The sequence below is a fragment of the Paroedura picta genome, chromosome 7 (genome assembly GCF_049243985.1).
Source record: "Paroedura picta isolate Pp20150507F chromosome 7, Ppicta_v3.0, whole genome shotgun sequence".
NCBI lineage: Eukaryota > Metazoa > Chordata > Lepidosauria > Squamata > Gekkonidae > Paroedura > Paroedura picta.
In genome coordinates, this window is record NC_135375.1 from 7,135,518 (window position 1) to 7,161,560 (window position 26,043).

The 26,043-nt window shown below is 51.2% G+C and overlaps 1 protein-coding gene across 1 annotated transcript; it reads left to right on the forward strand.

Annotated features, from left to right (window-relative positions):
• The first annotated feature begins 3,329 nt into the window (after nucleotides 1-3,329).
• Nucleotides 3,330-20,479, forward strand: AQP3 (aquaporin 3 (Gill blood group)). The gene is made up of 6 exons (XM_077346695.1): nucleotides 3,330-3,520; nucleotides 13,579-13,705; nucleotides 14,149-14,286; nucleotides 16,026-16,144; nucleotides 16,917-17,134; nucleotides 18,349-20,479. Exons 1-6 carry the CDS (start codon nucleotides 3,413-3,415, stop codon nucleotides 18,515-18,517), a joined length of 879 nt encoding a protein of 292 aa, XP_077202810.1. The 5' UTR covers nucleotides 3,330-3,412; the 3' UTR covers nucleotides 18,518-20,479.
• Nucleotides 20,480-26,043: the final 5,564 nt, after the last annotated feature.

The following is a 26,043-nucleotide window of genomic DNA, read 5'->3' on the forward strand; positions in this document are numbered from 1 at the left end:
ATAAGTGGGGCTGAGAGAGCTCTGATAGAATTGCTCTGAGATAACAGTGTTAGCAGGACTGTGACTAGCCTAAGGTCACCCAGGCAAATTTCCTCCAGGGATTGTGGTTTTGAGGGGGCGCATCATATGGGCATGGAATTTGGGTCACCGTGGATGGGCAGGTAGTTTTGAGTTTCCTGCATTGAGCAGGGGGTTGGACTAGATGGCCCTGGAGGTCCCTTCCAATTCCATGATTCTACGATTCCATGATTCTATGAAATTTTTTGTGGTCTGTAAGTCTTTGCAAATTCTTTCCTTCAGAGAACTGCCCCAGAGAAAGAGAAGGTTACACTGGCAATAAGCAGGAGAGGAAGAGTTTGATTCAAGTCCAGCTACACCTTAAAGACTAATATTTCCAAAGTACGAGCTTTTGCAAGCCAAAGCTCCCTTCGTCAGATACAAGAGAGGGAAGGGTCTTTTACGCGTCACAGATACCACTAACTGGTCAGTATTATTAATTTGTTTCCTGAATGCACACCCTTCCTTTCTCTCTAATAGGGACCCCAATTGGCTTCCGCCATCCATTATAGCCTTACAACAACCCTGTGAGGTAGGTTAGGCTGAGAGCATATACCTGGCCCAAATTCACCCAGCAAGCAATCATGGCAGAACAGGGATTCGAACTCAGGCCTTTGAGGTCCCCTCTAAAACCACTGCATCATGGCGGCTCTGTTACCGGAATTAAAACGCTGGAGCAGATGGGCCCCGGTTCATACAATCACAAACGAATCAGACACATTTCGAATCATAGAATCATAGAGTTGGAAGGGTCCTCATGGGTCATCTAGTCCAACCCCCTGCACTGTGGAGGACATGGTGGCATGGTGCCATTTGCATCTGGAGTCACATCTGCATTGGGACGCTCTTCCTTTGGACTACATGGCTGTGTCTTTTGCTGTGTCCTGAGCCAGGCCCACCGGTCATTGCTTTGCATGACCGAATCAGGTCCTTTGCATGTCACGTGTAGCTGCGTGCTGAGGAGTCACATGTTAACCGACGGGTGTTCTGAGTTCTCCCCGGTCTGGATGTCCTTTGGGGATCCCGTGGCCTGGTGCCATCTATGGGCCGGCTGCCAGAAGTGTCACGTCCCTTGGGTCGTAGGCTCACATTCCTTCGTTCCTCTTAATGGGCCATTTGTGGCCAGCGAGCAAAATGCTGGCAGTCCGGAAGGATCCAAACTGCCAGCAGGGAAAAGGGTAATATCAGGGCATCTGCACAAATATCTGTATCTACATGAGACACACCCTGTTTGGAGAGAATGTGGCAGATTGCTTTGGGTGCCCATGGGGAAGAACAGAGGCGTGTGAACGCAGTACGTACTGGGCCTTTGGAAAATGCCCTATTTTAAAAGGGCATTTTATGTACCGCATCCTTTGCAAGTCTGCATCACCTTCTGTTTTTCTCTGTCAAAAAAGAAAGAAAAGAAAAGAAAATTAGTCACATTTCATAACAAAATGAGCCCAACCTAAGTAGTAATATCAAAAATGCCTGTTAAAAAACCCAATTATTTTTCATAGTCCTTGGAGGATGCTTCAGGTTAACCTTTGGAGAAATCTAGAAGTGTCTGTGGAATCTCAAACAAGAGACTCTTGTTGGGGGAGAAGGTAGGGCTGCCAACCTCCAGGCATGACCAGGAGATATGGAATTACCATTGATCTCCGAATGACAGAGATCCGTTTCCCTAGAGAAAATGGCTGCTTTGGAGGGGGGGCACTATGATATTATACTCTGTTAAGCTCTCGTCCCTTACCAGTCCCCCAAATCTCCAGGAATTTCCCTGCCCAGAGTTGGCAACCATAGGAGGCGGCTCTTTACTCTTGACCCACCCAGGGAAATTTACTGACTGTGGGAACGGCCAGCTTTTGCAACAGAAACCCAGAGGTCATATTAGAATCATAGAATCATAGAGTTGGAAGGGGCCATACAGGCCATCTAGTCCAACCCCCTGCTCAACGCAGGATCAGCCCAAAGCATCCTAAAACATATTATACACACTGTGTCCTTAGCTCACATTTGTGGAGATGACAATAACTGGCTACTCAGCGGGTAAGGAGATGCACTCTGTACATGCACAAAGGCCACCATTCAAAGGGTTTTTCAAAGCCGTTCTGGGGAGCAAAAGGCTCCAAACTGACTAGCCAAATCCAGGCTGTTTGAAGAAGAAAAATAATTTATTGGCTTACTGGGCTGGTTTTCTGTGCTGTTTTATTTTTATGCTGCCAGAAATGATACCTGGTGGGCCAGGCTGCACCAATAAACAAGCAGACAAGGGCATTTCTAGTGTATTTACAGGACTCTTTTGTTGAGTCTTTGCAGGAGGGCTGGGATTCTCTAGTGGTTAGAGTCCTGGACTTGGGTTCAACTCCCTGTCCCGCCCATGCAACTTCTTGGATGACCTGCGGCCTGTCACTCACTCACTCTCTGCCTAGCCTACCTCAAAGGGCTGTTGGAGAGAGGAAATAGGATCATCCCATGCATGCCAGCTTGAGCTCTCTGCAAGTAGGGTAGGATTAATTTAGCAATGATTTTCTCACGTGCGCATTAATTGATGAGCCACCTGGGTGGTCTTTCGAGGGGCAGAAAAGTAGGTATAAATTTGGTAAAATCAAACGAATGTATGAACGAACAAATGACCGAATGAATAAGAGGATTTGGCTTGTGAACAGTGAGCATGCTTTTGGGATCAGGAATCCTGCTCCCTAACTTCGGACATGTGGGGAAGGGAGTCCTCACGTGCTCAGAGGCACTCTTGCCAGCCATGACCCAGAGCTGAAACCACATTCCCAAACGAGCTCGGCATCCCCAATTCAAAGGCCCTGGGGTGTGTGTACGATTGCTCTGATGTGTGGGTTTTGTGCATTTTGTGCATTGCGTACCATTTGCATTTTGCGTTGTGTCTTTTGGTCTATTGTGGCTTTTAAATAAAACCGGTTTGATCCTTAACTTTATTAAGCCGCTGTGGCCCCTTTTATTCGGGAGATCCCCAAGAAGAACGGGAACTTCCCTCCAGGCGTTCGAGGATGTTTTATCGACCGATAATTAGAGCAAAGGGTACCTCTGCTTGGCCACTGCCGTGAATCAATCGAGTTCATCTGGCCCACGCCCAGACGCCCTCCTTCACAGGGCTGTGGTTCAGATGTCAGTGACTCACTCAGGGGAAGAGAAAAAGAGCCGATTAAACCACTCCGTCTTATGCTGTCAAGAAAGAAAAAAAAAGTTGTGCTTGAAAAGTTGGGTGGAGTTTCCGAAGGGAGGCGTTTCAAGGATCCCTTGGCGTATTTATAAGACGGGGCCAGTCAGCCATCTGATAAAGAGAGGAGCGGGATTCTCTCGTCTGCACACCTCAGCCTAGAAGGAGAAACCAGCTGTCACGATGGGCAGGCAGAAGGAGGTGCTGTCAGCTATGGGGCACAGGATGAGGATCCGGAATAAGCTCCTCCGGCAAGCTCTGGCCGAATGCCTGGGCACGTTGGTGCTGGTGGTAAGTGGACCGGGAATCCAGGTGCTGCTGGATGAGGGTTTCCGACTGGGCGGGCATGGAGGGAGCTTTGCCAAAATGCTGATAGGGGGGCTGAGTAATATTTGAATATCGATTTGGAGGAATGGTCATGGAGGGTTCGGCACAATTCATAAACCCCGATGCGCCTTTCTATTTGGCTGCTGTGAGGAAGCATTCCTCTTGCTCTGCACGATGGAAGGATTTGCCCAGAAGTGCTCAACAGAATCAGGAACGGAACTTTTTTCTGGCGGGTGCAGAAATTCAGAGAGTTTTGAGTTACACTGGACCATAGCATGGTCGCAAAGAGCTCTGTGTGGCCCAAAGGTTTGCACGTTTCGCCCATCTAATTTGCTCCCAAGGAAAGATGGCTTTGTGCCCTGTTTTCTCTTCTGTTCTTCATTATTTATTAGGCTTTTATCCCACCCTTTCTCAGTGGATGCAGGACGGATTTTCTAGAATCCTTCTAGATTCTATACTTATATTGCTTTAATTTTGACAGTCGAAAAGAGCCAGAGTCCAGGAGCACCTGAAACATCATGACCCACAAAAGCTCTCCCCTTGTAGTTAGCCTTTAAGGCAGGGATCCCCAACCTGTGGTCCTCCAGATGTTCGTGGACTACAATTCCCACGAGCCCCTGCCAGCAAATGCTGGCAGGGGCTCATAGGAATTGTAGTCCACGAACATCTGGAGGACCACAGGTTGAGGATCCCTGCTTTAAGGTACTCCTGGACTCTGACTCTTTTCTCCTGCTACATCCTGATGGACCCCATCCCAATTTTCACATTAAGTTTTCTAAAACACATTCTCGGCTTCAGTCCTAGCATTACGGATTCACATCTGTTTGAGGTGATTTGGCTCCACAACTCTTTCGGAGTCCGCCTGGTTTAAAACTTGTAAGGTTGTGCCGCCATCCAAATTATCCTGACTGCAGCTGCTTCTGTAGAAGAAGGCTTGTTTTTATACCCCACTTTTCACGTCCTGAAGGAGTCTCAAAGCGGCTGACAATCGCTTTCCCTTCCTCTCTCCTCAACAGACACCCTGTGAAGTAGGTAGGGAGAGAACTCTGACAGGACTGCTCTGTGAGAACAGCACTATCAGGACCGTGACTAGTTCAACGTCGCCCAGCTGGCTGCATGTGGGAGAGCAGGGAATCAAACCTGGCTCGCCATATTAGAAGCTGCTGCTCTTAACCACGTCACCAAGGTGGCTCTCATTTTGGGTTTGAAGCTACCTGCCCAGGTGACTTCTTTCCACAGCTGACTGGGGGGCTCTCGAACCCAGATCTCGATGTCGGAAACTCTGTCCTGGCCTCTGCCTTCTCTGTGCTCTTTCAAAATGCGGTGGCAAGGAAACATAAGAAAAAGGATACCGTCCTTTGCTTACCTTCTGCTTTACCACTGTAAGGGCGGGGTGGGGGGACGGGAGGGGAGGGGAGGGGACAGCCCATGCTGCAGTTCTGTGCACCTTGCAGGTAAAGGAAGTCCACCTGGACAGGCGATGGCAGTATCTGGGTGTCTTTCAAGAGGGTGCTTCTTAAACTCGTGGATTCAGACAGTCTGTTGTGACATTTGTGAGCGCGGCAGGGCGAGACTCCGGCAGAAAGAGGGTGTCTGAAATAGACCTTACGTGTGCACATTTGAGAAACCGGTGTGGCTGGTTTTGCCCTCTGAGGGTGGCATATGTGCGTGTCCTGGAACTGGGGAGGGGGGGGGAAGGGACGGAGAACCAAATTTCTTTCTCTGGCACAAATCCACGTCATTCCAGTTTGAGTGTTCTGCTGTCTAGAGAACAGGCGAGCCACCTCTGTGTTCGGGCGTGACTGGCAGACGCCTCCAGGTTTCTCCCTCTGGAATAAGTCACAGAGCAGGGGTGGCCAAACTGTGACTCTGCCTGTGTCTGTGGATGACAACGAACACGAGCCCCTGCCACCATTGTGGTTCGTGGACATGGGGAGAGCTACAGGTTGGCCACCCCTGCAATGGACGGAATAAATAGCTTCTCCATATTTCACCTGGGCGCCTCGCTCACCTGTTCCTTTGAGCATAAGATCTAAATATTTATTTGGGAACTCAGTGGCAGTGAGCAAGAGGCTCTCCGAATCGGGCGGCCAGAGACACTGTGGTGCCAATCCAGGTGTTTCCCTCCTTGCCCGCTAACGGCAGGAGTGCTGAGCCTGAAGGAATTTTCCCTTGTGCAAGACCCACAGAAGCAGCCGTGGCTGCCAAAAGCCAAGTCACGTCTCTCACAGCTTGCAGGTGATTGCTGCAAATAGATTGTTGCCATTGCCACACCCCGCCTGGGGATGTGGGGTGAGGGTTGCCAGATCCAGGTTGTGAATCTCCTGGAGATTTGGGAATGAAGCCATATAACCCACCTTCCAAAGCCATAAAATCTGCCCTCCAGAGCATCCATTTCCCCCATGAGAACTGATCTCTGTCCTCTGGAGATGAGCTATAATTCCAGGAGATCCGCAGGTCTCGCCTGGAGGCTGGCATCCCTTAGCCTCCCCCCTCCCAAGCAGCCCTATTCTCCAGGGGAACCGATCTCTGTCCTCTGGAGATGAGCTGTCATTCTGGGAGAGCCCCAGGTCCCACCTGGAGGTTGGCATCCCTCTCCAACTGGCTTGCATCAGCGGTGACTGCTGGCGCATTGAGCTTTCCGAAGAGATGTGCTAGACTGATCTAAAAAACGGTTCTTCATGGGTGTCCTGTGGAAGAAATCCCTCTTTACCACGGCATGATGGAAACTATTGAAAATGTACAATGAAATCAGAGTCCAGTAGCACCTTTAAGACCAACAAAGATTTATTCAGGGCGTGAGCTTTCGAGTGCTTGCACTCGAAAGCTCACGCCCTGAATAAATCTTTGTTGGTCTTAAAGGTGCTACTGGACTCTGATTTTATTGTGCTACTTCAGACCAACCCGGCGACCCATTTAAATCTACCATGGCATGAATCTATCTTTTCTTTGCCAATTCTGCTATGCTGCACGCAACGTTTTATCGAAGGACCCAAGCAAAAAGAAAAAGCCCCTGCCCTCTGGGATTTAGGTCCTCCTGGGGTCGAGTCTCAGATCTTCACAGCGCTGGGGCAGGAACAGATGTTATGCCTGCTACCCCCCCCCACCTGAGGCAGAGTTGCCAGCCCCAAACTCTGCCCCCTCTCCCCTCCACAATCCCTGCACCCCCCGCCCAGTTCCACCCCATAAATATCCAGGTATTTCTCCAACCCTAAATCTAGTACCAAAGAGAAGAGTTTGCTTTTTCAGGAGCATGGGGGCAAAAGACCCTCCTTGTTTAAAGGGCCCCCATCTGACAAGCCAGGTTCTACCCTACCTGGACAACTCCTGAAATTACTCCAGATTTACACATTTTAATTCTCTTGGAGAAAATGGCTCCCAAATCTCCTGGAATATCCCAACCCAAATCTGGCAAACCAGTCCAGAGGTGATTTAAAGAAGAATATAATTGTACAGGGGAAGAAAGCCAGTCACACCTTCTCCTCTGCTGCTTCCCCCATCTCCCAAGGAGCCACTTAAGACATTAGTGTTTTGATTTGTTTTTTAAGTGAGAGTTTCTTGAACGCAGATCTTGCATGGCATGACTCGTTTTGCCCTTTCAGATTAACAAACCATCCAGAGGTTGAGTCTGGGAAATGGGTATTCCAGCTACCGCTCCGTTGAATGCACTGGGCTGTATCTGCCGAAGGGGGATCAGACAGACTCTGTGAAATGAATCTTGAAGGTGTGATGTTTAGAAGAACTAGATTTGAGCCCCATTCTGCACACCTTGGACAAGGCACTTTCCGGGAGCTTTTGCAGCTGAGTTTTCTCCTGCCAGGCAGGACGATCTACTCCCAACATGCTTCGAAAGCGCCTTGTCAGTTTGTCTGAGTGGAACTGCAAATCTGTCTGCTTTTAAGATCTGGTTCCTGAGAAATTCCTCTCTTTTAGGGAAAGGTCAGGCAGAGCGAAGGAGCCAGATGTGAGCGTTCCGTTTCCGCATTAAGACCCAAACAATCTGGTGCGTGGGGGGGGGGGGGAGGCAGCTGTTCTTTGTGATGCAACCAACCGACTGTTTTTAATCACTAAAATGCAAGGGCGGGATTCGCATCTTGATTTCAGGTTGCCAACCTCCAGGGGGGCCCTGGAGCTCTCCCACAATCACATGGCCTCTTCAGATGGCAGAGATGGGTCCCCCTGGAGAAAAGGGCTGCTTTGGAGGGTGGGCGAAGGTCTCCCCGCTCCACAAACCCTGCACCCCCCCCCCCAGGGTCTACCCCATAAATACCCAACCCTAAATCTAGTGCCAAGGAGCTTGCTTTTGCAGAAGCATTGGAATCCCCCCCCCCATTCTTACTTGAAGGGCCCCCATCTGGCAAGCCTGTGAGCTTCTCGGGAGGGAGGGAGGGGCTGCCAAGTGTACAGCAGCAGCACCTCTGATAAAGCTAGACCCAGCAGCTGTGCAGAAGGGAACTGCCAACGTCAGCAGGGTCACATATTCAGAAGCAGCAGGGGCAGAGCGGTCTGCAGATCTACAGAGACCCAATTAAGAGCCATACCGAGAATCCAAGAATCCTAGAGTGAGAAGGGGCCATGCAGGCCATCTAGATCCACCCCCTCCTCAATGTAGGGTCAACCTCAAGCATCCAGGAGAAGGATCTATCCAGCCGCTGCTTGAAGACCGCCAGGGGAATTGATCTCTGTAGCCGGGACATCAGTTAGTTTTGAGTCCAGGCGCCTCTTGGAGACCAACACGGATTTCAGGGAATATCCTCTTGAGAGTCAAAGTTCCCTTTTCCAGGGATCTGGTGGAGGTTTGACTCTCAAAACGTCATAACTCTTCGGGCGCTCCTGGACTCAAAGCTAGCTGCCGTATTACAGACCCACGCAGAAGTCTGGAAAAAAGCTGCAATTATGGAGGGAGGGGGGTGTCCCCCAGGCCCCACCTGGAGGTTGGCATCCCTAGATGCTACACTCATGGACCCAACTCCTCCACTGAGGCCTGCAGCCTCTTGAGCAGGGGTAGTCAAACTGCTGCCCTCCAGATGTCCATGGACTACAATTCCCAGGAGCCCCCTGCCAGCGTTTGCTGGCAGGGGGCTCTTGGGAATTGTAGTCCATGGACATCTGGAGGGCCGCAGTTTGACTACCCCTGCTCTTGAGCATGTGTTCCCTGCATGGAGCCAAATGCAAGGAAGACCCTTTCTGGAAGTCATTGAGTTCGAAACCTCTTCCCCTTCGGCTCTCTTTGCTTCGACGTCTGCATTATCTTTTGCCTTTGAGATACCATCTGGGAGGAAGGGGGCGGGGGAGCAGATCTGCAGTCCCGCATCTGGGAAGCCGGGCCTGCCGGCCATTGCCCTGGGAGCCTGCAGGCGGTTAAGGCAGCTGGGGACTGCTTTCCTCGCCCAGCCGGAATAGGAATCTTTCCAGACCTGGTCATCTTCTTTGTGCCTGGATGGCTACTGGCACGTTCAACACACGCTGAGACAGCCTTTTCGGGCACGTAACATGATCACAGAGAGATGAAGGGGCAGCCTGGAGCATCAATAGTGGCAGAGAGTCAGGGTGTTTCCCAGTTCGCCCTCTCTGTCCGATATAGGATGGGACGGGAAAGAAGGAAGTGCCAGGGAAGGAGGGAAGGAAGGAGAGAGAGAGAGAGAGAAAGGAAGGAAGGAAGGAAGGAAGGAAGGAAGGAAGGAGGGAGGGAGGGAGGGAGGGAGGAAGGAAGGAAGGAAGGAAGGAAGGAAGGAAGGAAGGAAGGAAGGAAGGAAGGAAGGAAGGAAGGAAGGAGAGAGAGAGAGAGAAAGGAAAGAAGGAAGGAAGCCAAATTAAACACAATTTGAGTTTGGCTGGCTGAAGTGAGCATTTTTTTCTGTCATTGGTAGAGCAGCAGAAATGTTTATGGAATGTTAATCAACATCACAGTAGTTCAGGATTTAAGCAAAACTTTCTGGACCCTAGACAGCTCCTTTGAGCACATTTCCTTCCTGCTTGCCTCCAGAACAGAGAGAATGAGTGTGGAACAGCAGTTAGACAGTTAGTCAGGACCCTCTCTCTCCTCTCCTCTCCTATACAAAGTTGTTTCTCGTCTAAATAAAACCATTTTATTCTTTTAAGCAGCCCGCTGCTGCACATCTCTTTGTGAATTTAAGCTCTGCCAACAGACCGGGCAACCTCACCCACCCAGCCCCTGCCAGTGACTGGTGTGTGTGTGTGGGGTGGAGTTGGCAACCCCAGCCGGGTCTAATTGCGATCTGGATGTCTGCCCTGCCTGTTGGTGGAAGGATGGGGGAATCAGCTGCTGTCTCTTAGCATTTTCTTTACACCCTGTGTAGAATGAGAAGGTGCATTGTGTAGCTGGGAGCTTTGATCTGGGGTTCTGCTTTTCTGCGTCTTTTGCTGCTGCGTTGAGCTGTTTCTGACAAAGGGCCTGGCTGGCTGTTCTCGGCCTGCTGGATTAACTGGTATTTGACAATATTTAGACGTTAGAACAAAGAGGGGTTGTGAACAGAGCTTCCTTAATCACTCATCAAACAGGGCACCTCTAATGAAAGGCTGCAGTATGTATGTATTTACACACAGACGTACACTCACACAGTCTCTCTCTCTTTCTCACACACACACACACATACATACTCTCACACAGTCACACAGTCTCAACACACACACACAAGCTTGCAAGGTTGCCAGGTTCCAGTTGGGACCTTCAGATCTTGGAAATTCCAATTGATCTCCAGATGTCACCCCATTCCCCTGGGGAAACCGGGTGCTCCAGAGGGTGGCCTCTAAGACACTGGGTACTACAGAAGTCCGCCCCTTCCCCAGTCTCCCTCCCCTCCTCAAGGCTCCACCCACCCCCAGTTGCCAGGTATTTCCCACCCTGTCCCAGTCTTTCTCTCTCCTTCCTGGGGCTGCTCTCAGGCTGGCCCAGGGTTAGGCAAACTATGGCCTACCAGATGTCCATGGACTACAATTCCCATGAGCCCTTGCCAGCAAACGCTGGCAGGGACTCATGGGAATTGTAGTCCATGGACATCTGGAGGGCCACAGTCTGCCTACTCCTGGTCTGGCCAGTGGGGTTGGACAGCCCCGATCTTGATCAACTCCGAACAACTTAATTGACACCCGTTTTGCCATTCTCTGCAGTGCTCCCACCAGCTGGATGGCAGCTCTGAATCTGTCCCTGGCCACTGTGATTAGACTCAGTTTACCCAAAGGGCCCAATCGTCTTGGCCTCCCTCGCAGGGCAGTTGTTACTCAAGACGCTAGCCTTCTTCTTGGTTGAGCACAGCGTCGAGCTGCCGGCGGGTTCCTTTCTCTTTCTCCCCAGGGATTCCTCTTTGTTTCAAGCTCAAGGGCAAACAGAAGCAGCCCGAGTTCTCCCTGGGACAAGGCCCGAAAGGGCTGTGAGGGAGGCTAATCCCAGGGCAAACAGAGCCAGGTTGGCGCTAGGTGTGGGGTGGGCCAACAGGTGATCTTTTCTACAGGCTGATTTTGGGGGTGGAGCCTGGGGAGGGGAGGGGAGGGCAGGGACTTCAGGTAGGTCACTCTCCAAAGCCTGGATTTTCTGATCTTGATCATCGGAAGGTGGATTGTCGTAGCGGAACCACTCCAGGTGCCCCCTGGAGGATGGCAACCTTACTGATAAACCCGTCCGGGATGCAGTGTGTAGCCAACGTGCCGTGAAAGAAATCAGGACTTGGATCGAAACTTTGCCCCAAGCAAATGCCTGTTATGTACGAGGAAGTCTCCCACCAGTTTTGCTTCTCCCGGTTGGCACAGGCCTGCTTTTTCTGGGGACTGTGTTCGGATCCTGAAGAAGAGAGACAGATCTTCCCAAGAGTGGAGTTTTGGGGGCAGGAATGTGTATATGTGGGGAAAGCCTCCAATGGCACATGTGCTGGAACATGCACATGAACGCGCATGAAGCTGCCTTCTACTCAACCAGGCCACCATTACATCCAAGCCAGTCTGGTTTTGCAGCGGCTCTGCAGGTTCTCAGGCTGAGGTCTTTCCCATCACCTCTGTCCTGTTCCTTTTGCCTGGAGATGCCGGGGATTGAACCTGGGACCTTCTGCAGGCCAGGCAGATGCTCTGCCCCTGAGCCATGGCCTCTCCCAAAACCTCAGAGTTTCTGGTAATTACTAGACCTCTCCCCTTCTGAGTTTCTCCCCGGAAGTGGCATAATGATACATTTGAGGCCAATCTTTAAATTTATTTTTTACCCGCTATTGCTCTGAATGGTGGTGGACAATGGGGCTGGGGTAGGGATGTCTCACCTCGACCAGGAAAGTGGCAAGCCTACTAGGTTGAATGGGCTCACGTCTTTCCAGGGCTCCCTCAGGATGCCAACCTCCAGGTGGGACCTGGGGATCCCCTGGAATTATTGCTCGTCTCCAGACTAAAGAGATGCATTCCCCTGGAGAAAATGACGGCTTCACAGGGGGGGACTCCATAGCATCATGCTCCAGTGAGCTCTCTCCCCATTCCAAATCCTGCCCGTTCCTGGCTCCACCCCCAAAGTCTCCAGGTATTTCCAAGCCCGGAGTTGGCAACCCTAAGACTCCCTCACTGGCCTCCAGCCAGCCAAATTTGCTTGTCCTGTTTCTCCTGAGGCCAACTCTTTCATGTTCCAATAAAATGACCTTCCAGGACGTGTTTGTTGCTCAGGTTATATAGATTGGCTCATGCCCTGAAGCCATTTCGAGGCCTCTAGAGAGACAAGAGGGGAAATATTTGGTAGCTGCAATAAAACGGAAGTGAACCCTCGCTCCAGCCATTCGGGATTCGGTTTTGATTTAGAAAATAGATGACTAAGGGGGAGGGGTGTGGGGTGAGAGGCTTCTAACATTGTGCACGGGGTGGCCAGAGTTAACTTCTTCTCCCAAAATACTGGAACCCTCGAGCAGGGGTAGTCAACCTGTGGTCCTCCAGATGTCCATGGACTACAATTCCCATGAGCCCCTGCCAGCGTTTGCTCATGGGAATTGTAGTCCATGGACATCTGGAGGACCACAGGTTGACTACCGCTGCCCGAGGGCATCCAGCGAGGCTGATGGGCAGTAGGTTCAGCCCGGACAAAAGGAAATACTGCTTGACACAGAGAGAGATTACCTTGTGGGATTCGTTGCTGGAGGGGCCATGGATGGCCACAGGGACACAGCTTGAGAAAGGGATTAGACAGATTCTAACCCAGCAGGGCTCTCCTGATGTTCTTAAGAAGGCCTCGGCCTCTCTGCCCTGTGGCTGGCCCTGCAGAGGAACTGGCTGGCCCCTGGGTGAGACAGGAGGCTGGACTAGATGGACCCTCCCTGGCCTGACCCAGCAGGGCTCTTCTGAGGGTCTTCTCAGGGGAAGGCCTCGGCCTCTCTGCCCTGTGGCTGGCCCTGCAGAGGAACTGGCTGGCCCCTGGGTGAGACGGGAGGCTGGACTGGAGGGACCCTCCCTGGCCTGACCCAGCAGGGCTCTTCTGAGGGTCTTCTCAGGGGAAGGCCTCGGCCTCTCTGCCCTGTGGCTGGCCCTGCAGAGGAACTGGCTGGCCCCTGGGTGAGACGGGAGGCTGGACTGGAGGGACCCTCCCTGGCCTGACCCAGCAGGGCTCTTCTGAGGGTCTTCTCAGGGGAAGGCCTCGGCCTCTCTGCCCTGTGGCTGGCCCCTGTGTGAGATGGGAGGCTGGACTGGAGGGACCCTCCCTGGCCTGACCCAGCAGGGCTCTTCTGAGGGTCTTCTCAGGGGAAGGCCTTGGCCTCCCTGCCCTGTGGCAGGCCCTGCAGAGGAACTGGCTGGCCCCTGGGTGAGACAGGAGGCTGGACTAGATGGACCCTCCCTGGCCTGACCCAGCAGGGCTCTCCTTGTGTCCATATGAAGGCCTCGGCATCTCTGCCCTGTTGTTGACCCTTCAGAGGAACCAGTTGGCCGCTTTGTGAGTCGGGAGGCTGTATTGGATGGATTACTGCTCAGATCTAGCAGGGCTCGTCCTCTGTTCTTAGGTCCATCAAACTGGTATGTGAGGATAAACTTTTTTTTTCTCTTTTCAGTTGTTCGGCTGTGGTTCAGTGGCTCAAATCGTCCTCAGCAGAGGTACCCATGGAGCTTTCCTGACGGTGAACCTGGCCTTCGGTTTTGCAGTGACGTTGGGAATTCTCATCGCCGGACAGATCTCAGGTACCGATGGGCATCTGGGTGACCTCGGGACTAGCCACAGCCCCGTTAGAGCTGTTCTCATAGAGCAGTTCTCTCAGAGCTCTCCTAGCTCCACCTACCTGGTGCGGAGAGGAAAGGAACACAGTGGCAAATGGCATTTAGATCCCTTTGGGCGGTGAAAAGCGGGGCATAAAAACCAGCTCTTCTTCTAAGTAAATAAAAAACGGCCCCGCCTGAAGATCCATTCCATCTCTTGCATTCCCTCGGCCCCAATCGCTCCCGTTCCTGTCCTTAAACTTTGCCCGGTTTAATTGTGCCGACTGATCTCCCAGGGAGTTGGCAAGTCAACCGTTGCGGATTGTTCTGCCTACACAATGCTCTCGCTCCCGTTTGCCTGGACAAGGCCGTGTTTTCTTTCCCTTCTTATGCGCAAGTCGATACCTTAACGCTGAAATATCTCACAGGTGGCCATTTGAATCCAGCCGTCACCTTTGCCATGTGCTTTATGGCCCGGGAACCTTGGATAAAGCTGCCCATCTATACGCTGGCACAGACCCTCGGTGCGTTCTTGGGAGCTGGCATCGTTTTCGGCTTGTACTTTGGTAAGTCCAAGGGCCGAGGTTCTTTTTGCAGGGCGGTGCTTCTCAGTCCCTTGCATGCATGTTTGTAGATCTGGAACGGATCTCCGTTTCTCAAAAGGGGGTTGGAAGGTTCGGGTTTTGTTGCTGGGAGGGAACAGAATATGGTTGGCCACTGTGTGAGACAGAATGCTGGACAAGATGGACCATTGGTCTGATCCAACAGGAGTCTTCTTACATTCTTATCACCCAGGAGGAAATGTTCTTGTGCAGGCCCTGTGCTGCTCCATTTCAGTGCGGTTTCTCAAAATTACCATGTTTGGGATTGTACTGAATTGCCTACCCTCTGCATTATAGGAAGGCAAGCTGGAACCAGAGGGTCCTTCTGGGTACAGCCGATCCAGCTTGTCCCTGTAACTCTTTGGTTTTAGAACATTACGGAGGGGGACTTATCTCAGGCAGCAGGTGACGTGAAACACAGTAGCATTATCTCTACTTACCAGACTGAGCAGATACTGACGCACTTAAATTCGTAGCCTGCCAGTGTTTACACTGGCTGAAGGGGTGTGCAGGCACACAAAAGCTGATACCCAGAATGAAATTTTGTTGGTCTCAAAGGGGCCCCTGCATTTAAACTTCGTTCTGTTGGCTGGTACATTTTGGTGGGGATTATTTGCCTAGAGGGTTTTTGCTTTCCTGGGCACACAGAATATGGGCCACTGGGGGCGTGGAGGGGGGGTGGGGAGATGGCTGTGAATTCCCTATATTGTGCACAGGGTTGGACTACATGACCCCTGGGCACCCTTCCAGCTCTCTATATTTGCGTTTCTGTGTTCCTAGCAGAACAAAATTTGAGTCTAGGGTTGGGCGGTTCGGTGCACCTCGGCCGGTTCGGCGATTGTGGAAGCCTGAGCAGGCTTCCATGATCACCGAACCAGCCGAGGTGTACCGAACCGCCCAACCCTATTTGAGTCCAGTGGCAGCTTTAAGACCAGCAAACTTTTACTCTGGTCTTAAAGGTACCACTGGAATCCAACTTTTCCTGCTGCTGCAGACCAACACAGCTACTCACCTGAATCTATTTCCACATATGCTCCTTGAAATTCACAGCACCTCATGAAGGCGCCCCAACCAACTGGACGGCCTCCTTGCCCAAATGCTCTTGGAGATAACGTCCTCCCTAAGCTGTCCCCCAGCCCCTTTGCTTCATGATTGCATTGGATAAATGTTAATCAGACTTCTGTGGATCTGAGCGAACGAGGCAGGAGAAACACATTAGAGCTGGCACTTGGTTGCTAGAAGACTTAGAGCAGGGGTAGTCAAACTGCGGCCCTCCAGATGTCCATGGACTACAATTCCCAGGAGCCCCCTGCCAGCATTCGCTGGCAGGGGGCTCTTGGGAATTGTAGTCCATGGACATCTGGAGGGCCGCAGTTTGACTACCCCTGACTTAGAGCTCTAGGATATCGTATCTCATATGTTTGGGGTTGTTGCATCACCTTGAAGCTGATAACACTCAATAAAGACGCCCTGAGGCCTTTTGGCCCTGGCTTAACAACCAGGAACCAAGCCATAACGGAGCCTTGCAACCCACACACAAAATATGTGATCCCTTTGCCTGTCCCAAAATCTGTTTTCTCCAGGGTAGGGCTCCCAGCTGCAGCCGGCAAGTCCCAGGGAGGGACTGGGAATTGGAGCTCAGGGGCAGTCGGGGTGCCAACCGCCAGGCTCCACTCACTCTCCTGTTTTCTCCTCTCCCCTAGATGCCATTTGGGCCTTCGGAGGGAACCAGTTGTTTGTCACAGGTACGAACGGCACGGCTGGGATTTTCGCCACGTACCCGTCAGAGCACTTGAACTCCGTGAATGGGTTTTTTGACCAGGTAAGTGGCACAAGGTCAGGACATGCCAGGTGCTCAAAAACAGTCATTTACCTGCACATGTTCGTAGGAGGGCCAACCTTCTGGTGGGCAAGAAAGCACGAAAGAACCTGAAGACCCGTCAATCTCCAGAGACCACAAACCGGAAACCAAGACAGATGCCGACAACTGAATATATAACAAACAATTCTTCTTTATTGCAAAGAGATAACAATTACCAGGAGCCCGAATGGGGTCCGGATTTACACTCGTTTTCGGCCACTTTCCTCAGTAGCTCTCCCCTTATTGCTATTAAATATCCATAAATTTCCTATAAATGTTTGTCTGAGTCTCTCTTTTCAGTCTTCCCTAAAGAAGACAACCTAATTTGTTACATATTCAGCCATTTATGTCCGTCTTGGTTTTCGGTTTGTAACCTTCCGGTGGGGCCTGAAGGTCTCCCGGAATTGTAACACATCATCAGACTCCACAAATGAGACCCCCCCTGAAGAAAATAGTTGATTTGGAGGGGGCATTCCATGGCCCTAAATGCGCGGCCCTCCCCATACCTCAGGCTTCCCCCCTCAAACCTCTGGGAATTTCCCCGCTGGAGACTGGCAATACTTGTATAAGAGGAACATTTTGTGTTTAATGAAAGCAAAGGGCTCTGTTTTTGAGAAATCAGACATTCTTCTCTCCTATGGGTGTCCTGCATAGTGTAGGGGGTTGGACTAGATGACCCCTGAGGTCCCTTCCAACTCTATAATTCCATGATTCTATGATTCTCCCCTTGCAGTTTATCGGCACAGCTGCCCTTCTGGTCTGCGTCTTGGCAATTGTTGACCCCCACAACAACCCAGTCCCCAAAGGTTTGGAGGCCTTCACCATCGGGTTTGTCATCTTGGTGATCGGCACGTCCATGGGCTTCAACTCCGGCTATGCTGTCAACCCGGCCCGAGATTTCGGGCCTCGCCTGTTCACGGCCATTGCCGGATGGGGCTCGGAAGTTTTCACGTAAGTGGTTTAGTCCTCTGCGTAGCTCTTCGGAGTCAATGCCTCGAACGGGAATATATGTTTGGATTTGTGTTCATTTGGGTTGACATTCGGTAGGGTCACCAGATGTCCTCGTTTCGGAGGACACGGCCTGTTTTTTTGGTGTCTGACCTCTTTGGGGCTCTTAAAAAAAACTATTGAAAACATACAATAAAATCAGAGTCCAGTGGCACCTTTAAGATCAACAAAGATTTATTCAAGGTGTTGGCACTCGAAAGCTCACGCCCTGAATAAATCTTTGTTGCTCTTAAAGGTGCTACTGGACTCTGATTTTATTGTGCTACTTCAGACCAACACGGCTACCCACTTGAATCTATTGAAAACATATTCTTTTTCGTTTGGAAGATTTAGAATATTCTAGTTAGTTGCAAAGATCGCCACTTAATTCAGGGGTAGTCAAACTGCAGCCCTCCAGATGTCCACGGACTACAATTCCCATGAGCCATTCCATGGGAATTGTAGTCCATGGACATCTGGAGGGCCACAGTTTGACTACCACTGGAATTATGAAACAAGTGATTACTCATTTGGGAAATATGTCCTTTCCTTCCTTCTCATATGGGATTTCTCACCGTTTGGGAAATTTGACAGCCTGTCTGGATTCATTTCATCAGCCTACTGGGAAAGACAACCGCTGCTATTAGAGCTGCTTCAGGGCCTTCTGATATCTTGAGAAGATTAGCTAATCCCCAATTCCCACACAAGGTGTTGGGTGTCGCCACAAAATGGCTGCCACACAAGGCAAGCTCAACTGCAAAATGGCTGCTGCAGGAGGCGGAGCCACACCAACAGAGGAAACCCAAGTGCCAGGGAAAAGAGGGGCTATTTTTTAACCGGAAAAGTGAGAGATAAAACCAACATTATCTCAGACTACCGAGGCAATTGAATCTCTGCCGGCCAACTCTGCCACCTGTCCCCACCCACTTTCTCAAAATACTTGGCGGGCCCCAGGTAAGGGGGTGGGTACGTGAAATGGGCACTGCATCGACAATCTCCATAGTTTTCCTTTCCTTATTTTATTCTCACAAAGATGTTATGTGGTAGGTGAGACTGAGGTGGAGGGAGGTTGCTCAGTCAACATCTGAGGGGGGATTTGAACCCAGGCCCCCCAGAACTTAGCTGCAAATAATGCTTCTGCAATTAACCCCCTCTTCTCTAACGCTTGCGTTCGACAGGACGGGCCGGCAGTGGTGGTGGGTGCCGATCATTGCCCCCTTCCTGGGAGCCATTGCCGGCGTGGCTGTCTACCAGCTGATGATCGGCTGCCACGATGAGCCACCCCCCGAAGCTCACGATGAGGAGACTGTGAAGCTGTCCAACGTGAAGCCGAGGGACAATGTTTGAAGCGGCCGGGGGAAGCAGCCGTCCCTCAGCAGGAAGACGGACTCTGTTTTTATAAAAAACGACTAGATCAATAGGACTGCAATAACCAAAGAAACGAGAAAGGAAAACGACCCACAAAAGGAATCTCACCTCTGACTCTCCCTTTCCTCCCTCCCTGATTTCTTGAAATACCCTTGATGTATGTGCTATAGCAAGTTGGTTTGTGTGTTTGTGGGGGGGGGGGGTGCTCTGTCTGCGTTGGAAAGCAATGTTGTCACAGGTTAGTGCTCAGGTAATCTCATTGGCACCTTGATCCCAACTCTTCTGCTTGGCTTTGACCTCCTCCTGGCCCGTTTCGCCTCTTTGGTGGGACATGGGCCTGAAGAAGCAGAATTGGTTCTTATATGCCGCTTTTCTCTACCTGAAGGAGGCTCAAAGTGGCTTACAGCCGCCTTCCCTTTCCTCTCCCCACAACAGACACCTTGTGAGGGACGGGAGGCTGAGAGAGCTTTGACAGAACTGCCCTGTAACAACAGCTCTAACAGAACTATGATTAGTCCAAGGTCCCCCAGCTGGCAGCATGTGGAGGAGGAGTGGGGAATCAAGCCCGGCTGCTCCTGACCCCTCTACCAGTTTTCTTCTGTAAATAGATCTGGGGCCACTGGCCAAGTTAGGAATAGGAAAAGAGAGAATTTAGCTCACCGTGCAGTGGCTGCCTGTTACTGGGGTTGCCAGCCTCCAGGTGGGGCCTGGAGATCTCCCTGAATTACAGATTTTCTCCAGACAACAGAGATGGAGAAAACCAGGGCTTTGGAGGAAGGGCTCAGGGATAGCACATCCTCTCCCCAAACCCTGCTGTTCCCCAAGCTCCACCCCCAAACCCCCTGGATTTCCTAACCGGACTTGGCAGCCTCATCTGTTGCTTGGTGGGTCAAATCCACTCGTAGAATGATCTGAGTCTCCCCAAGGAAAGGTTGAATGGATGGGAGGGATGGTTGTGGCCCACCTTGGCCAGTTCTTCCCCTGGGAGAAGCCAGAAAGCGAGAGGAATGCTGAGATTGGCTATTGAAGAAGAAAGAACAAGGGTTGGTTTTTACACCCCACTTTTCACTACCCGGAGGACTCTCCAAGTGGCTGACAGTCGCCTTCCCCTCCTCTTGAGGAAGCCTCATTCAAGATCAAGAAGTTGAGGACGCTTGCTCAAGATCCAGAGGAATCCATGGTGCCTTCAAGGCATTTTGCAGTACCAAGCTTTGTAAATAGAAAGAAGAAGAAAAATATAAATATATATATATATATATATCGACACAATCTGTTGTTACATGCTGTTATAGCATTTGGCTTTTGATATCTCTGTGCAAGAGGGACAATGTAGGTGTGTTTTATCCTTGTTTCGTCTGCCCTGGAGTTTTTAAAAAGGTGTTCGGAGGTAGTGGGCCCTTGCCTGCCTCTGCATAGGAGCTGTGGACTTCCTTCGAGGTCTCCCATCCAAATACTAAGAATGGTCAATCCTGCATCACTTCCAAGATCTGGCTACCCTAGGTTATCTGGGTCCGGACAGTACAAATCTTGTATTGTATCCGTTAGCTGCTTCTAAGTTGCATTCATGCTGGCCAGGCCACGATCCTACAAAATTAAAGTGTTTGAAACCAGTGATTCTATAAGCTTCCTCCAAATTAACGCCTGTTATGGCAGAGAGTGCTCTTGGCACCCTAAAATTTAATTTGGGCAAAACAGCAGCGATTGCCCGTCTGTTGTGACTGGCTCAGACTGAAGCAGGCAATGCCGGCCGTTCCAAATCTCTCATCAATCAATTTAGACATATCTTGGGGAAAGGTTCTCTCTGCCTCTGCAACAAATACCCTTCCTTGTCTGTAAGTATTTTGTAAAAAACATGCAACACCTATATTCCGTAGCTCATGGAGATCCTACACCATTTATAATGTGTTTTCAGTTTTTTAAATAAAGAAATAAAGAACACCAGGCCTGTCTCCAGAGTATGTTCTTTGTTCCTCAGTTCAAAATAATTCTTCTTTTTAAATGTCATCTATGTTCAGGTAGACAGGGGGTGGGGCCAGGTAGGGCTTTTGCTCAGTGAGGCCTCTGATTGACTACTGAATGGGAGGATTCAAGTGGGTTGCCGGGTTGGTCTGAAGTAGCGCAACAAAATCAGAGTCCAGGAGCACCTTTAAGCTCACGCCTTGAATAAATCTTTGTTGGTCTTAAAGGTGCCACTGGACTCTGATTTTGAAGAATAGATAGGCTGGCAGGGACATGACAACAGGGCATCCACACACTTTCCCCCCCTACCCTCCGTACCGTCCTGGCTTCAGCTCTCCCTGCAGACATCACTCACTTTTCCCCCTTCACTGGCTAGATCGCTATAACTCTACAAATGTCCCATGAACAGCCAGTGTGGTATATAACGCAATTATAACGCTGGGCTAGAATTTGGGCTAGAGGCCCAGCTTTGAATCTGCCATCCGCCAACATAATGATGGAAAGTGTTGGAAGATTTGTAGAATGCATGATGCAACTATATATGAAGAATATCCTGCAGGGGGCATCAGAGGAGATGTGTATTTAGCATAGTTAGATCAGGAAATTCCCGAAGCTTTTCAAACAATTTCTTCCAGTGTTTTGATTGGCTCAGCTGAAAACTTCCTGATCCTTTGGGCACCTTGTACACTCAGGGGAGGGCGGTATACAAATGTACTGAATGAATGAATGAATGAATGAATGAATTTCCTCTCTGTGTTTGCTCCACAACTGTTCACCTGTTGGATGATCTCTTTCTCTCCTCCCTTTTTTACAAAGTTGTTTCTCTTCCAAATAATTTTATTCTTGAAGCTGCCAGTGCTGCCCTCCTACTTGGCATATTTACACTCTGCCACCAGAAAGTGGGAGGAGCAGGGCTGGGGGCGGGGTCAGCTGTGAGCCATACAGGAACAGGAGTCTGGGGTTCTTACATGGCTTGCTACCACCGCAGGGGCATCAAAAGCCCCTTTGAGGACGAGGTCTCCTGTCCATGCATGCTTGCCCTGCTTGGATGGTGTACAACTAAAGACCTCACACACGGCCAAAAATCTGGCCATGATCTTGGGTACTTCCTTGTCTATGGAGGCCCAGGTCACAAAAGTAGCCCAGTTGGCATTCTTCCATCTACACCAAGTGCAGCTACTAGTACCCTTCCTGGCCCGAGAACACACAGTGATCCATGCGATGGACATCTGCAGGCTGTATTTCTGTAACACGCTCAACATTGGCCTTCCTTTGTCCTTGACAGCTGGTGCAAAAATGCAGCTGTTGGGGCGCTCACCAGAACACCATGGAGGGCCCACATTCAGCCGGTGCGGAGGCAGCTGCACATTGCTTGCAAATTTGGATCACCTTCAAGGTTCTGGTTTTGACCTTCAAGGCCATCCACAGGCTTTCTCTCTGTGGCAGAGCTCTTTGCTCTGTGGGTACAAATTGGTTGACGATGTCAGATTCACCTGGCCTCAACCAGAGCCAGGTGGCATGAGGTCTATAAGAACGGGGCCTACAGGAACGGGCCTGTAAGATGAAGCTCTCCCGCCCCAGGCTTTTGTTTGAGGACAGGAGGAAGAGACATTGCTGCCCCTCCGTCTCAGAGGCCCCCCCTCTTCTATCCACCCAGGTAACAATTCCAAGTGGACATTTGGGTAACATCTGCTTCTGTTGGGTGTTGGTAGCCGTGGCATGAGATGGGTGGGGCGGGTGCTTGAGGGGGTCATTTTATTGTTTAAATATATTATGTCTGTTTTTTTACCTTTGTATTTGAACCACGAGGTTAGGCGCCATGAGGCAGCCGTGCTGGGAGAAGTAGTTTATAAATATAATGAAATAAATAAAATGCAAGGATGCACACGTCTGTAAAGGCTGCCTTGCACAATCCGATTTCAGGTAGTTCCACCCAAGGGCTCCGTCCACAACCCTGCTGGCGTCCACTGATAATTTACCTGGCAACTAACACAAAAACAATTCAGGGAAGCAGAGCTGCAAATCTGATATCCGAAGGAGGCTGAGTCAAGGCCTTGGCCGATAAGCAAGAGCCCAGGAAACGGAAAAGGATGTGGCAGTAAAAGCTACACTTCTTGTAGACTTGTAGGTTTGCTGGCTTGATGTAGTGGTTAAGAATGGCTAATCGGGAAGAGCCAGGTTTGATTCCCCGCTCCTCCACGTGCAGCCATCTGGCTGACCTTAGGTGAGTCGCAGTCCTGATAGTTCTGTTCTCACAGAGCAGTCTGGTCAGAACTCTCTCAGTTCCACCTACCTCATAGGGTGTCTGTTGTGGGGACAGGAAGGGTAGGTGATTGTAAACTGCTTGGAGACTCTTTAGGGAAGTGAAAAGTGGGGCAAAAAGACAGCCCTGAGATAACTGAAGAAGAGTTGGTTCTTATATGCCGCTTTTCTCTACGCAAAGGAGTCTCCAAGTGGCTTACATTTGTCTTCCCTTCCCTTCTCCCCACAACAGACACCCTGTGAGGGAGGTGAGGCTGAGAGAACTCTGACAGAGCTACTCTGTGACAACAGCTCTAACAGGACTAAGATCAGGCCAAGGTCCCCCAGCTGGCTGCATGCGGAGGAGGAGCGGGGAATCAGACCCGGCTCGCCAGATTAGAAGTCCATGCTCTTAACCACGACACCACGCTGGCTCCCATGCGGTCCTCGCCCCGCCCCTGAGGTTGTTTGCAAGCGGATTTTATTTGTGCCGTAATCTCAGCAACTCCTCAATCTTCCTTAACCCCACTGAAGTGGCTTCCCAGGGGTGTGGCAGGGTGGGGGCGATAGAGCTGGGAGTTTGCCCTGGGCAGAGAAATGACTCGTTACGGGGCTGAGCAACCGGTCCTGAAACGACTTGTTCAAACAAATATTTCCCAGAGATTTCTTCCTTGGGAGGGAGTTTTTAATGGTGCTTTCTTGCTTTATCTGGGCCCAGCCCCTCCCGGCACTGGGAAAACGGGCGTCTCGGTGGCCTGGCAGGCAGGAGGGGTGGCGTGAGCACCTATCGAGAAAGGCCGTGCATTTTCTGGTGAAACCGTCTGCACCTCTGCGGGTTTCATCAGACTGGTTGGAAGGCAGGACTATCTCGTTCTGCGTCGGCGCTCCGGAAAGCTGCAGGCCGCATTTAATACTCCCTCTGATAGTGAGGCAGTGGAAATATAGCTCTCCCCGTTAGCGAGGGTGCAAGATTGAGAGGAGACCCAGAGGCGGAGTGGGTAGGTCCCTCTCCGCCCAAGCTTGTGGTGCACCTGCAGACACAGGTGTGGCTGTTACCTGTTTGCAAGGGAGATCTCGGGGACTCTCCCCAAGTGATTGGGGTGTGGGCTGCCTAGGGTTGCCAGCCTCCAGGTCAGGGCTGCAGTGCTCCCAGAATGACGATTTCCAGAGATGATGTCAGCCGTGGAAAGTAGGCTCCGTAGCGTCAGATCCCGGCCCCATCGCTCTGCAGACCGCCCCCTCCCCAGGCACTGCCTCAGCTTCAGGATTTTCCTGGCCTGGAGTTGGCAACCCTCACGGCCATATAGTTGGACCCTGAACGGGGAGTTAAAGTGCCGGTTAAAAGTGCAGCTGAATATACGTCTGCCAGCCTCCCACTGGAGACAGGCGATCTTCAGAGAATACAACTGATCTCCAGGCGACAGAGAGACATCCAGCCGGAGGAAAGGGCTGCTTTGAAAGACGGCCTCAGAGGGCAGACTGCTGGTCGGAGTCGAAACGTCATCTTTTAAGGAGGAAGTCAGACTTTTTGAGCTTCCACTTTAGGTAGCCATGAATTTCATTCCCAGGAGATGGGGAGGAATCTGGATCTGGCAACGGTACCCCTCCAGTGATGTTGGGGCGTGCGGCAACCTGGCAACCCCATCTGGGGAAGACAGGTGACTTGTAGGCATGCAAAAGTACTTTGTACTGAATCAGACAACTGGTCCATCAAAGAAGAAGAACTGGCCCAGATGGGGGGGGAGGGGCTGAGACCCTGGGAAGGGCAGAATTTGGGGAAAGGAGGGCCTTTGGCAGGGCACAGTGCCTTAGAGTGACACCCCCAAGCAGCCCTTTTCTACAGGGGAATGGGCCTCTGTTGTCTGTGGGTCAGTTGTAATTTCATGAGGGCTCCAGGCCCCACTGGAAGGATGGCAACCTTGGAATGGAGCACCAAATAGCCTGTGTCTTGCCTGTCTGGGCATGGAAGATTAAGTGCTCCTGGAGAGCCTGCCCTAATAATAGACACAGGGACAAGTTGAGGTTGGGGGGAACTGCCCAGTTAAAAACCTGAAGGCTAATAAAAGGAGAAGTCCACGGGCTTGGTACGAAGAATTTAAGACCCAGAGGAGAGTAGGCGTCCTGACCAGGGGTCCCAGGCTAGCCTAATCTCAGAAACGCAGTAGGACGAGCCTGGGACCCCTGGTTGGGCTTGGATGGGCCACCACTGAGCAAGGGCAGGGTTGGGATACAGACAGGGGTAGGCAACGGCAGAACACATCCAAGACTCTCTCGCCTTGAGCTGGATCTCAGATCTTGGGAGCTAAGCAGGGTCAGTCCAGATGGATGGGAGTCCACCAAGGAAGTCCGGGGTTGCTATGCAGAGGCAGGTGATGGCTGACCACCCCCATTTGTCTCTTGCCTTCAGCTGGATGGACCAGCTAGCCTGATTTCACCTGATTCCGGAAGCTAAGTAGGGTCAGCCCTGTTAGACCTTGGATGGGAGACCACCAGTTCTGTGGTTCTGTGATTCTGTAAAGGTTCAAGGGGGTGGCAGGTGACAGTGGATGAGCGAGAGGGATGTGAGTGTCCTGCATAGTGCAGGGGGGGTTGGACTAGATGACCCAGGAGGCCCCTTTCAACTCTATGATTCTAGGATTCTAGGATTCACCAAGGAAGTCCAGGGTCGAGAGGCACTTTGAAAACCTGGCAGCATTGCTGTTAGTTGCCTGCGAGTTATCCAACCATCATGGCAAGTTTGGCTAGAGGTAACTGGGGTGCATTGGGAGAGCCCCTCACGACCAGTTTGGGCCTGTTGAATCCCTGGTAGAAATCGCAGTGGAGTCCGTGGGAAATGAGACGGGAAGTTCTTGCTGCATTCATCAGAAGCCAGAAAGCGGCAGAGAGTTTGGCGTGTGAGTTATTGCTGGAGAAAGGAGGTCGAAATGGGCTGTTAATTCAGGGCCCGGCCTTGTTTTCCTGGTGGGCAGATTGCCAAGGGAATGTGTTTGCATCCAGCCCATATCTTGTGCTACCTTGGACTCCTGCCCAGTTTGTTCCATATCACTCAGGTAACACAAAATCATAGAATCAAAGAGAGTTGTAGGGGGGACATGCAGGTTATCTGGTCCAACCCCCTGCGCAGTGCAGGATCAGCCTCCAGCATCCAGGAGAAGGATCTGTCCAGCCGCTGCTTGAAGACGGCCAGTGAGGGGGAGCTCCCCACCTCCTCAAGCAGGCCATTCCACAGCTGAACTACTCAAATTGTGAATTTGCCCCCCTGATATCTAGCCAAGCCTTTCTACTTGTAGTTTATTACCCTCACT